Source organism: Podarcis bocagei, assembly GCF_964188305.1.
Source record: "Podarcis bocagei genome assembly, chromosome: 1".
In the NCBI taxonomy this organism is placed as follows: Eukaryota; Metazoa; Chordata; class Lepidosauria; order Squamata; family Lacertidae; genus Podarcis; species Podarcis bocagei.
This window is the reverse complement of record NC_138125.1, coordinates 62,816,351-62,830,111: the sequence shown is the minus strand read 5'-3', so window position 1 is coordinate 62,830,111 and position 13,761 is coordinate 62,816,351. Positions and strand designations below refer to the sequence as shown.

The 13,761-nt window shown below is 41.5% G+C and overlaps 1 protein-coding gene and 1 long non-coding RNA gene across 12 annotated transcripts in view; one reads left to right on the top strand and one right to left on the bottom strand.

The window, feature by feature from the left end:
* The window catches only part of LOC308571545, a 60,522-nt gene that overhangs the window by 35,809 nt on the left and 10,952 nt on the right, over positions 1-13,761 (top strand). For all 8 annotated transcript variants that reach the window (XR_014001510.1, XR_014001511.1, XR_014001512.1 and 5 more), the window contains one exon: positions 3,258-3,320. This is a non-coding gene — a long non-coding RNA (uncharacterized lncRNA). The remainder of the gene's footprint in view (positions 1-3,257; positions 3,321-13,761) is intronic.
* Positions 6,637-13,761, bottom strand: part of NELL1 (neural EGFL like 1) — a 379,279-nt gene continuing 372,154 nt past the window's right edge. For all 4 annotated transcript variants that reach the window (XM_081164500.1, XM_081164499.1, XM_081164502.1 and 1 more), the window contains 2 exons: positions 13,152-13,376; positions 6,637-9,234 (listed from right to left, as the gene is read on the bottom strand). In XM_081164500.1, coding sequence (XP_081020626.1) covers positions 9,184-9,234; positions 13,152-13,376 — 276 coding nt within the window. In that variant the 3' untranslated portion in view covers positions 6,637-9,183. The remainder of the gene's footprint in view (positions 9,235-13,151; positions 13,377-13,761) is intronic.

Sequence of the window (13,761 nt, the reverse complement as noted above, 5' to 3'; positions counted from 1 at the left end):
AACAAGCTTGTTTTCTCCTGCTCTGGAGGGTAGGACTTGAACCAATGGCTTCAAGTTACAAGAAAGGAGATTCAAACTGAACATACAGAAAAAACTTTCTGATAGTGAGAACTGTTTAGCATTGGAACAGTCTCCCTCAGGAGGTTGTGGACTCTCCTTCCTTGGAGGTATTTAAGCAGATGTTGGATGGCCATCTGTCATGGATTCCTTAGCAGAGATTCCTTCATTGCAGGGGGTTGGGCTAGATGGCCCTCGGAGTCCCTTCCAACTCTACGATTCTATGAGTAGTCCTAGCAAATACTTTCATAAGGGCCAGTGCTCTCTGCTCTGATGAGTTGCAGAGTTGGTAAGGAGGGAGAAAGAGGGGAATGGAGGAAAAAAACTTCCCTTTCTTGTAGCATTACTAATTTTAATCCTGTTGATTTTTTAAAAATTGGCTTCTTCGATGTTTTGTTTTTTCTTATCGTTTGGATTTTCAGCATTTGTATTTATTTTTTTTTAGTTTCTTATGTAAAACTGCAATAGCATTTTTTTAAATGAAGTGTTGTTTTTTAAAATCTGTAATAAAATTAATAAAATAATAAAATAAAATAGCACAGGTGAGATTAGCAATCTATTCTAAATTTCTGTCTTGCTCAACCTGAGAAAGGGGGACATACGCGTGTTTTGATAAGCCTGCTTAAGCATACAGCCTAAAAAACCAGATTTTAGCTAGATGCGTCAGGTAGTCTAGAAGGCGGCAGGGTATGAATAGAACAAATGAGTGATGATGAGCTACATCCAATACAGTGGTACCCCGCAAGACGAACGCCTCGCGAGACGAAAAACTCGCAAAACGAAAGGTTTTTTCGTTTTCGAGTTGCCTTGCAAGACGAATTTCCCTATGGGCTTGCTTCGCAAGACGAAGCTTGCCCTGCAAGCTCCGGGGACAGCGGGTCTTCCCGCTGTCCCCGGACCTCTTTTGAAGCAAGGGGCGGCGTGGAGAAGCGATCTCCCTGCAGCCCCTTGCTTCAAAAGAGGTCTGGGGACAGCGGGGAAGAAGCGATCTTCTCCCCGCAGCCCCAAGTCCGGGGACAGCGGGAAGCGCTTCCCGCTGTCCCCGGACCTCTTTTGAAGCAAGGGGCGGCGTGGAGAAGCGATCTCCCTGCAGCCCCTTGCTTCAAAAGAGGTCTGGGGACAGCGGGGAAGAAGCGATCTTCTCCCCACAGCCCCAGGTCCGGGGACAGCGGGAAGCGCTTCCCGCTGTCCCCGGACCTCTTTTGAAGCAAGGGGCGGCATGGAGAAGCGATTTCCCCGCAGCCCCTTGCTTCAAAAGAGGTCTGGGGACAGCGGGGAAGAAGCGATCTTCTCCCCGCAGCCCCAAGTCCGGGGACAGCGGGAAGCGCTTCCCGCTGTCCCCGGACCTCTTTTGAAGCAAGGGGCGGTGGGGAGAAGCGATCTCCCCGCAGCCCCTTGCTTCAAAAGAGGTCTGGGGACAGCGGGGAAGAAGCTGTCCCGGACAGCTTTTGAAGGCAGGCGGGGGGGGGGAGAGACTTTCGCACCCCGCCCGCCTTCAGAAGAGGTCCTGGACCACTTCTGAAGGCCGGCGGGGGGCAAAAGTCTTTGCTCCCCCCGCCTGCCTTCCCGGGGCAGCGGAGACTTCTCTGCTGTCCCGGGCGATCTTAAAATGCTGGCGGGTGGCAGCGAAGCCTTCGCTGCCGACCCCCAGCATTTTAAAAGCCCCCGGGGCAGCGGAGACTTCTCTGCTGTCCCGGGCGATCTTAAAATGCTGGCGGGCGGCAGCGAAGCCTTCGCTGCCGACCTCCAGCATTTTAAAAGCCCCCGGGGCAGCGGAGACTTCTCTGCTGTCCCGGGCGATCTTAAAATGCTGGCGGGCGGCAGCGAAGCCTTCGCTGCCGACCTCCAGCATTTTAAAAGCCCCCGGGGCAGCGGAGACTTCTATGCTGTCCCGGGCGATCTTAAAATGCTGGCGGGCGGAAGCGAAGCTTTCGCTGCCACCCACCAGCATTTTAAAATCACCCCGGGACAGCGGGGGCTTTTAAAATGCTGGCGGTCAGCAGCAAAGCCCTCCTGTCCCCGGAGCTTGCGGGGCGGGAGGTGGGGAGAAGGGCTTTTCTTCCCACCGCCAGCCTTCAGAACAGCCTTCTGAAGGCTGGCGGTGGGAAGAAAAGCCCTTGCCCCCCCCAGCCTTCAGAAGAGGTCGGGGGACGGACTGTCCCTGGACCTGGTCTGAAGGCGGTTTCCCTAGGAACGCATTAATTGATTTTCAATGCATTCCTATGGGAAACCGTGCATCGCAAGACGAAAAACTCGCAAGAAGAAAAAACTTGTGGAACGAATTAATTTCGTCTTGCGAGGCACCACTGTATTATAGCCGTACTATAGCAAATTGACAGTTCCAGAGCTGCAGAGAGACCCTTGAAAATGCTTGCCTGTAATTCCTTGTTTGTTTGCACATATTTGGTCATCAAGGCAAACTTAAGATGCTGCTCAGAACACTTTCATACAGGGCAAATTCTTATATGGAAGGGAGCCACATGGGGAAGTCTTATATACAACACACCCTGTGAGAAATGCAACATGTTAAATTTTGTTTTGTTTACATGTACAATGCCCATGTGTGTATGTATTAGGTTACACTGTAAACACACACTTCATCCACAGAACTGATTTCTAGTAGGAAAATCAGCTTTCATGAAGCAGCCGTTCATATCTGATTTTAGAAATTAGAGTGGGACGTAGAGATTGATGTAGTCTCAAGGCTTAACAGCCTCGGTCACTAAGGACATCTGTGGCAAAATTAGAAACCTTAAATTGTATCCAGAAGGTTAACGGAAGCCCAAAGTGCTGGAGCTCTTTCATAATATATTCTTGGCAAGAGTAAAGAAGGCACATTTTCTTGTACAGACTCTGCCACCCTCTTCCTATTTTTCAGGGGGGAGGCAGTTTTGTGGCACTTCCTACCATTTAGTTTTTGGCCCTTGAAAGTTCAGAAAGCTAAAGATACAGGTTCCTCAAAGGATTTCTTCGAACAGTAAGTGCCTTGTTCATTTTAAACACAATTTTACATTAGAGGCAACATCTGTGTAGTCCTGTATTCTGCAAAGTATAGTCTATCAGATCTCTGAGTGACAGAGATGCTTCACTAGAAAGACCCCCCCCCCCTTTTTAAAGAGATCCTTTGAATACTAGCAGTGTTCTCTTCTCTGTTATGGTTCATTGGAAATCATTGTACTTTATGCTCTTCTTTTATCCAGTGAGCTTCTTGGCATGGAAGAAAAGGGTGATAATCCAGATTTGTAGCTGGAGCATCTAGACAGGTAAGTCTGAGGTTCTTTCCTTGTTCCTTCAAGATCAGTTTCAACAGCCCTTTAAATTATGCCCACTATGAAAGAAATGAAACTATTTTTGTATCAGAGTGAAAAAACAGTTAGTGAAGAAACTGTTCTGACCAATGTACAGTAAAGTGAGTGGTCCAGCTACAATGATAGATTCAATAGAGCTCCAATTATGTATTTTCCTATTCCACCCTACCCCCACCATCACTTGCCAATGTTTCAAATCCAGCTAATGATCTTTTCAACATTTTCTGGCTTCAGCATTCCCTGAGCACAATCACATACTCCTAATAACAAATTGCCTCAGTAGCATTCCAACTCATAAAAGGCATGCAAATTATTATTTGAATCTCCTAATTAATTATGACATATAAATTCTGCAATTTCTCACACTTCTCCTAGAGGTTGAAATTTAAGTCTTTCAGTGTAGCTCACCCTTCCTTTCATTATACTTGACATTTTACCTGTTGCTTTAGGAAATAACTCAATCGGACCTACAAAAAAGCAACTAATTTATTTTCTATGAAAAAATCATAATAGGATTGGGAAGTTAATGCAAATTAAGTTACATGTGTTAACTATTTACACATTTGTTTGTTCTATTTAAAACATTTTTAGGCTGCTTGTCTAAATGCCCCTCCAAAGCAGCTTTCAGCCAAAAACATTTAAAGGTACAAAGAATATTACAAAATTTTACAACTCAGCAACAGATCACATAAGTAATTTTTTTAACAGAGCTGGAAAAAAGCAATTCAACCGGATTATCACTCAGCTAATAAACATCACAAACTAAAAATGCCTTCATAGAAATTTGGCGCACGTCAAATGGAAGGCAATTCTGTAGCAGTCTTTCATGCGTGAAGTTTAGAAATGTACTAATATTTGCTAATTGGAAATATTGGTCACGTTTCATTAGTTCTTGATTTAAGTTAGTTCCTTATTTGAACACGTGATGCTGGTGTTTGAAAGCTTGGGTGTTCATGTGTTGCTGGGCCAGGTCTTAACTTCCTGCATTTATTTACAAGGTGCCTAACAACTTGGGCCTGGGACCCCTTATATCCTTGTCCAGTCATTGAGCTTGAGTCTGTTGGGGGTCACCCATGGTTTATATGTGTGGCTTTTAACGATTGAAATTTGTTTGTTCAGTGTCGTGGACCCAAGCCTGTGGAACACCCTCTCGAGAAATCTTCAGGTTGTAGTGAATAGGTCAGTGAAAATGTAGATCCCAGTGTAGTGTGAAAAGGATAATTCCATGTCAAATATTAGGAAAATGATAAAAAATAATAATTTGAGAAGATTATTATGCCTTTATACAAGTCACACTTGGGATACTATGTACAGTTCTTGTTGCACTGTATTAGAAAACTGGAAACTCTGCAGAAAAGAGCAACCAAAATGATGTGGGTGAGTAGAACGGCTCCCCTATGAGAGAAGGTTAGAATATTTGAGGCTATTTAAATTATTGGAAAAGGATTTGATAAGATGAACACAAAGGTTTGCATTGTATGGAGAATGTGGACAGAGATGCACTTTTCTCGCTCTCTTGTAATACTCGAACCCAAAATCATCCGGTGAAGCTTGAATGGTAGGAGATTAAGAGCAAAGGAAGTAGTCATGTTAGCTTGAATGTTAGGAGATTAAGAGCAAAGGAAGAGCACATGTTAAACCACGGAATTCGCTTTCATAAGATGTACTGAAGGCTGTCAATTTAGATGGCTTTCATGGAGGGTAAGGCTATACGCTACCTCTAAGATCAAAGACAGCATGGCTTGAATGTGAGCTGCTGGGGGGAGATTACTGTTGCATTCAGGTCCTGCTTGTGGACTTCCCATCGGCATCTGCCTGGTCTATGGGGGATCCAGCAGGATTCTTCTGTCTTTGTCTGTTCATCATCATGAAATGGTACACCAGGTGTGCCCTTTTTGATGCTGGACTGCTACAGCTTGTTCAGTCTAGGACTGCATTTGAAAAAGTATTTAGAAGCTTCACATGACATAGAATGCAGTGGTGATAATTTTAAACTGGAATCCACTACCTACAAATAAGACCATAGTGGAGGTATTGTCCTTTAATTGTTATTATTATTTATTGTTTTACCAATTACATTTCTATCCCACCCTACCAGGATGATGTGCTTTGTAAACACACACACCTTTCATTCTCACAATAGCTGTATGAGAGAGAGAGTGAGCGGCCAAAGTTCACCTACAGGCATTGTGGCTGAGTAAGAGTTTTGCCTTAGCTCTTGGTTAGCTTTCAAAAAGTCAAGAAATCAGTGCAAGGGGGTTAAGCTGCTGAAAATCCAAAGGTCAGAAGAGATTAATAAGTAGTCAGGAGCAAGCAATGAATAAAAATGGGAAATGTCCAAGTATAAACAAACCGTCTTCTTGTTAGAAGAACAGTACATACATCTCTGAAGGAATGTTTGCAGAAAATCTGTGTTTTCAGAAGTGAAAGACAGATTGGTGAACATACTGTGAGATGCATTTGCATTGGTAGAGATTCATAGCAATTATGCAATGGGGAAGTCATTAGCATTAATTGAGTAATCTGGGAATTGTCAAAATTTATTGTATGTGTGAATGTGGTTGAATCATGAAAGAGAATTACCACCACCATTCTTTCAAAATTGTACTTTCCCTCCTTATTTGCATGAGAGGCTTGAGCATTATATACACTTACACTTCTAATCAAGCTGAGAGAGAGAGAGAGAGAGAGAGAGAGAGAGAGAGAGAGAGAGAGAGAGAGAGAAGAGCAACTAAAATGTTTAAGGGGCTGGAGAAACTCTCCCATGGGAAAAAGCAACTGAGGCTTTTGGTTTAGGAAAAGAGTGAAGGTGGCACCTGAGAGTGCGGTTTCAATTCATGTGTGGTGTGGAGTAGTGGACAGAGAAAACTCCCCACTTTTCTCATAGTACCAGGACTTAGGGGCATCCAAAGAACATGAATTGTTAGAAAATTCAGGACAGACAAATAGGAAGTGGGTCTCCATAAAACGCAGTTTAAATATGGAACTCTCTCCTACAAGCTGTAGTGATGGTCTTTAAAAAGTTAGACAAGATAAGGCTATTAATGGCTGTGCGCTGCCTCTGACATCTGAGGAAGTATGCCCCAGAATGCTCCTTGAGTAGAAACACAGGTTGGGGGGAGAAGTGCTTGTGGGTTTTCCATAGGCTTCTGGCCACCATAAGAACAGATGCTGGGCTAGAAGGGCCTGATCCAGCATCCCCTCTCTTCATATTATTAACATGTTTGCAATGCATGCACAGTTTCAAAGAAAAAAAGGCTGAGGCCAGGAAATCTGTACATAGGAGTTTATTTAGATGCCACAAGTTTTAAATCACTCCCTTTTACATCCCAAACCACTGCATCATCTCCTTCAGTTGAATTACCATTGGGGTTTACAATATGATTTACAAAATGGATTAATGATGCGATTTACAAATGTCCTTTGTGGATCCTATAAAACACAACTTTATAATACCATCATTAAAACAATGAAAATCAACACATAACGGATGCTAAAAAGGGGGCAACTGATAGAAAGAAAGACAGACTCTGCTGGCATGGAGTCCCATACAAATAGGGCCTTCTTTGTTGTCTTCAGGGTTGAGGAATCCTTTTTGCATAAAGGAATTCTCGGACATTAGAGGAAAACGAAAGCAGGGCCTGCACCATTAACCAGTAGACCCACCTGTGTACCAGAACAACTGGCCTGAAGGGTTTATTTTTATGTGGGATGCTAAAAATATACTGTGATAGAGCATGAATGTGTTGTCATATTCATTTTAAAAAATCCATTCCTATAATAGGCTTCAAAAAGTTCACATGACTGCAGACCTTCCATACTGTTCTGTAATACGCCTTTAGTAGAATGCTCTGTGCACAATATAACACAGAACAATGTCCACTATTCTTTCATTGCAGATACTCTACCATGGCTTTTAGAAATCAGTTTTACAGTTCTTGATTAAAACAGTTGTTCCACAAATGTAATGTGTACTTGATAAGCTTACCACCAGACTCTCGTTCTGGCCAAGCAGTTAGATACAAACAGTAAAAATGAAGAGTATCTCACACAGCAAAAGCAGAATGAGAACAAGAAGCACTTTAGGAACACGGTGACCTCGGTTCTAAGTTCTAGGGGTGCAGGATGTTTGCATGTCCCTTCCCCCTCTGTTTAGCAGGTGTAGTGAGAAGAAAACAAGGTTGGTTTTTGTTTTTGGTAGATCAATAAACAAGCAAACATATCCTGTTGTTGCACTCATAGATTCAAATATCAAGGTTGACATTGTATGCAACTAGCCTATCTGGAAATGGAGGGGGTTTTACCTTCCCAATTCCCACTCAGCAGTCTGGTGTACCTGCTATGCTGTGGGAGGCAATCTGTGCATGGGAACTAGTTGGATAGGACTGAATCTATTGAAGTTTTAAGCTGAGACAGATTTTGCTTTGGCGCTATCGACATCTTAGCCTTGCAAAATCAAAGCAGCTACCTATCATTCAAACTTAACCTTTGTGCACATTTCAAAGTTTTAATTACAATTCTGCTTAAGTTTAGGATTTTAAACAGCGTTTACAGATGGCTAACTTAATAAATTAGATCTTTTTTGAATGTCAGAAGATGTGGGAAATGGGGACAAGGTTGTTTGGTGAATATATTACATTTAATGAAAACTGGAACGTGGAGTGGTCCACCTTTCTTCCAAGGCTAGCATACTGCCAAGGTGATGTATGCTGAAATTATAGTTAAATGCAGTGACATTTACACTGTTCCTTGTAAGTACAAGTACAAGTACAAATAGAGATGAACTTGTTCGTTATGGCATACATAATGGAGGATGGCAGACTTTATTATGCTAAAGCAACTACATGGGGGAGAGATTATAAACATATACCAGTTTAACAGATATCAAAATCTCACCCATTCACTTAAAATCTAGAAGTAAAAAGCCCTTTGATTGCTTTATTGAATGCTGCACAACCCTAACTGAATTACACCCACATCCAATATTTGTTGTTTGACTTGCAAACTACAACATTCTGCTAAGCCTAATGTTGATAAATGCCATGGTTTTCTGGGTACGTTCTGGAGCACTACTGATGAAAACTGTGCCATCCTTTCTTTCCCCCTCCACACAGGAATTTTGCTGTTAGCTCTTTTGTCTGCAAAAAAAATATGCTCTTTGCCACTTCATTAAACTTGTGACATTATCCCTTTTTATATATTTGTGTGTTTCTTTCATAAAGATAGGCTGAGGTTTGATTACTTCCAGCCTGTACAAGTCAAATGTACCTTGGAATGTTTTACAATGTTTGACAGCTATGAAATATAAGTACTATGCAATTTGACTGTACATACATACATATTTTCATAAATACATCCGAACAGGGACCTCAGAACTAAATAGGCAATAGTATGGGACGAAACCACAACAGGCAGCCTTATTTTGTAGGACCTTGATCTAACCTAAAATAAAATGGGAGTTTCCATAATGTTGGTTTTGTACACAAAGTAAACAAATCAATACATTGTATTTTACCGATGAAATAATTTCAATGCATTTGCAAATGATGACAGGAAACGGGTGTAATTTACAACACTCAAAACTTTTTAACAACCATTGATTTATATGTATTGTACTGTAAAAGTCACCCGAGAGAAGCCTAGCAAGGTTGAGCATGTAGTGGTAGGTCCCAAAGGCAACTCCCAAATATCTTCCTCAGACGGAGACTTTGGTAATTGTCTATTGTATAAAACTCCCATCTCTTACAACTGCATTCATTTTGCAAGTGGGAAGTTGCATCCGTTTGCCTCGCGAAAAGAGTAGTCCCAGCTTTATACTTCAGTTATTGTGAAGACATTCTAAATCCACAGAGCAACACACATTTCCATTCTGTGAGGAAAAAGAAAACAAAGAAAATAAGATGCATTAATGCTATTAGCACAACCAGTGAATATGGCTACTATTATGACATGGGCTCTAAAAACGTAGACTCAGGAAATGAGCATTTTGCAATTCAGTCCCCCAAAGATGAGACAACCAAGACTTTTTTTTATTGTCAACAGTCCTGCTTTGTGCGTTTACCAGAGGCTGCAGTAATATAGTGGAGGGATGGCAGAACTCCTCCATCACATAGATGGGGTTGCACTCTCTCTGTAGGAACAGCTGTGCAGTTTGAGGGGTGCAACACCATCTCTGTTGCTGGAGTCTCAGGTGATCTCTGGGACGAGGAGGACCTATTATTAGCTTGTGCGGGTATGTTAGCTACGCCCTTTCCTGGACAGAGATCACTTAGTCGCTGTGATTCATGTGTTGATAACCTCACGATTGGACTACTGCAGTGTGCTCTACGTAGGACTTTCCTTGAGATTGGGCTAGAAGCTGCAGCTAGTGCAGAATGCTATGGCCATATTACACCTGAGTTGAGGGAACTGCAGTGGCTGCCAATCAGCGGCCATGCATTCAAGGTCTTCTTGTTAACATACAACTTGGGACTAGGTTACCTGAAAGACCACCTGCCCCTGTCTAGACCTGAAAGTTACTCAGATCATCTCAGGAAATTCTACCTGTGGCACTGTATCCTGCACCATAGGGTATGTTTTTCTATGCCTGTTTCATTGGCTTTGAGGGGGTTTTGTGCTTGTTCTTGATTTAATGATGCATGTTTTAGATGATACACCACTAAGATTTTTTAAAAACATTAACCAATTTATAAATGCTGCTCAATAAATAGATCACGTGTCTCTTGGCTCTCATATACAAAATCTATTTCCACAAAGGTTCTGTTCACATTATTACCCTTCAAAAAAAGGAGGGCAGGGAGAACAGATCATATGAAGTGAACTTCTGCACAAGCAGCCATTTTCACAGAGCTGCTTCACTTTAACTGGGGGCTATTTGCATGATGGGAAGACCTTTGCCATTCTATAGAATAGCCCATGATAATGTATAAAGTTGACTGTTCTAAGGAGGGTGGGTGATTTACTTTGTTGCCCAAAAATGTTGATTCAGATTCTGTTGGTTGGATGGCAACAATTTTATTTTAAGTTTAGTAAATTAAATAAGTGCAGCTATACAGACTCTTCCTATACTTCTTCCTCCAACTCTCTTCTTTGCTTAGAGATAGTTTGCAGTATTTTCTTGGTATGAGTACTAATATTACTTTTCTTTGAAACATAGATATATTTCCTGAGAGATGATTCTTTCTCACATGTGCAGCCTCTTAGCTGTTCTCTGATGGAAAATGGGAATTATTATTTTCTCAGGCTAAATGGTCAGTTCCAAAAAGGCTTGTTTTAGTAAGGTTTGCTTACTTCCAACTAGTTGGATTCATTCTACTAAACATATTCTTAGGCACATTCTTGTGAAATTGAATTACCACTCTGAAAGCTTAGCAAACCAAAAGTTTGGCATTCTAACATAGGAATACTGAAGTGGTTTAAAGAGAAGCAGGTAACTCCCACCCCCCACAGAATCAGTGCAGTTTTAACCTTGTCTATTCAGCTGCAAGTGCTACCAAATGCCATGGGGCTTACTCCCAGGTAAGTGGGGTTAGGCTTGCAGCCTGGGACACTTGCCCCTTTAGTTACTACTGATCGGGATAGCCTCTTGTGCAGACTGAACCATTTGGACCAGTGGGATTATATCTCTATATCCGGAGTTTTGAATTATGGAATGATCTTGTTTGGTACTTCTTGTGGTGAGGTACAGTCACAAAAATTTTCAGGAATCATTGACTAAGAGCTACAACTATAGCTGGAATTCACAAGCTACAGATTCTCAAAGACTTAACTGATGTGTACATTTGGTTTGCAATCATGGAGTTACTTATATCTACTCATCATGTTGAGTTTGATTTTATTAAGCTTGTACAGGTAAATTGGGACAGTATGTTCTGTTAAGAAGGAACTAACAAAGATGCCTCTTCAAGTGTCTGATATACAGAGCAGCTTCCTGCCTGCTTTCACCAGGTGCATGGAACTCTTAATCCACATGGCAAACAGAGCAAATCCAATACCATACTAATCCTATCTTTGCTGCCATATGATTTGAGTCTGTGACATCTGAACCTCAGAGATACACAAATGGAAGCAACTCTATTCCCCTGTCACAGCTCAGCGCAATGCCTCGGGGAAAGAGCCCCAAGGGCAAGAAAGCAAATCAAATGAATTAAAGCTGAAATACTCCAGCCATGGCTTATTGCTGCACTGTGCATGAGAAAATGGCGAAGAATACCCTGTTACAGTATTTTATACAGCATTTCATAAAACAGCATTTGGTACTTTCAGTGATCTAGAAAGGATCAAAGGAAAGCAATTCCGTCCAGGAAGATGGTGTAAAAAGAACAAGAAATCATTATTTGATTAACATGCATTGCTCAAGTGCTGCATGTTAGTCACTGTAAAAAGTTACTATTTTGGTACACTTTCATTTTCTCCTCATTTTAAATAAAAAGCATAACCTTGGGTGATAACGGATGCTAATTGCACTAAGTGCATTACAGTATTTCTGAAAGCTAAAGTGGATGAAGTGATAAATATGATTTCTCAAAAGGATGTCATTTTGGTATCTGTTACATTCACAGTGAAATCTTCTTGCCCTAAACTATAATGGCTTTAGAAAGTTGCATATAGGACAATGCCACAAAACTGTGATAGACAGCACAACAATATTTTATGAGGCCTGGAGCTCTTGCATGCCACTGACATTCATCTTTTGGAGGAGTGGAGGGCTTCTTTAAGTGGCCAAGGACTTTCCAGGTTTTATGTGCCAACAGACGATGAGTCGGGGAGGTTTTCTGTATCTTGGGAAGCACTGCTAGAATGAATAGAGTGTTGGGCTAGAACCTGGGAGATCAGATCTTACTCAGCCATGAAGGTCATTGTGTGACCTTACGCCACAGCCTAACCTATTTCATAGTGCTGTGTGAATAAAATGGGGAGAAGGAAGACCATGTATGCCACTTTAAGGTCTATGGAAGAAAGTTGAAATATAAATAAATAATATAAATAAATGTGGCAGGACACCCCACACACGCTCAAAAAAGTATCCTGGACCACCTCTAATAGTGAATTCAGAGTAATTCTAGATTCTGTTGGCAGTGATTATGACTATAGTGACAATTCTGAAACCCCACAACTTCAAATGGGCCATTTCTGCACTAATCTAAAATGTGTGGCTTGAGGGTTGTCATCTCCATTGTTTAATATTCCATTTTTATTCATTCTACCATGAATAGTGAATTATACTCCAGAAAGTTTATACAACCAAGCTACAAAATAGAATTTGTGTTTCTCTTGATTTTCCTGCTTTAGAGAATAAATATATATTTCTACCCTTTACCTTCAATTTTTGCCCATCTCTGTAAGGAAATAGAGCAAGAAGCAAAAGGGATTCAAAATGAATGCAACATAAATATATTGCACCCTGCAATTGGTATTACTGTAACTGCCTTGCTAACAGGCAGGTTATTTTTGAAAATACATATTTATAAATGTCTAAAATGTTTACTAGTTATTAACATCACTATTCTACATGCATATTAAGAATACCTGCAGGGCTTTAAGAGAGACTATTTTAAAGTTGTAGAAGAAGCCTACTGAATATTTCTGGCCCTATCTCCCTGGATAATAATCACACAATTACCATTACACAAATTGCATAATTTTTGTTACTGCATTCTCATTCTTCCGTTGCAGCTCACTGCTGTCAGTGGCAGCTAAAAGCAACCTTCCTCGGTAAAGAGTTTGACTCCTACACACAAATTCTGTGTACCGCCCTCCCTTCCTCCACCTTTTACTATCAAATACCTTGCATTTGCAAGTTGTACAAGGAGACCCGAGCATTGTCCATACGGAGCCACTAAGTCGTGCTATTCCATAGCCATCTTGACAAGTTTTTCTGATATCGTAGGTTATGTTATCAGCCAAACAAGGATCACTGACACAACGAGGGCAACATTCGCCTTCTGATATTGCTGTGAAGTCACAGGTGAGAGTGGGGCATGCAAGTGGCCAACAATCTACTTCACCTTCCTGTGAAAACAGAGAGAGACTCACAGTAAGTTACGTCAGACTATGAAACAAAACACCAATAGCAACTACTTCTTTGATCAACTTTTACTGTTAGGCCTGAGTCATTACTTAAAACTGGGATGGATTAGGACTCCCCCCCTATTCCATTGTTGCCCATAATAGCAGAGGCTGGTGGGAGTTTGGGTACCTCAGTCTCTCGAAGGGTACAAGTTCTCCATTCTTGACTAAAATTCACTTACAAAATAGGCATATTCTGATCTGGCAGTAGTCTAAACAGTGCAGTGCTGCTGGGCACCACATTTGCAGCAGATTAAGGACCATGCACACATCTCTGATGGATAAATGCAAACCTCCAATCAGGGATGTGGATACGCCATGCTGCTGT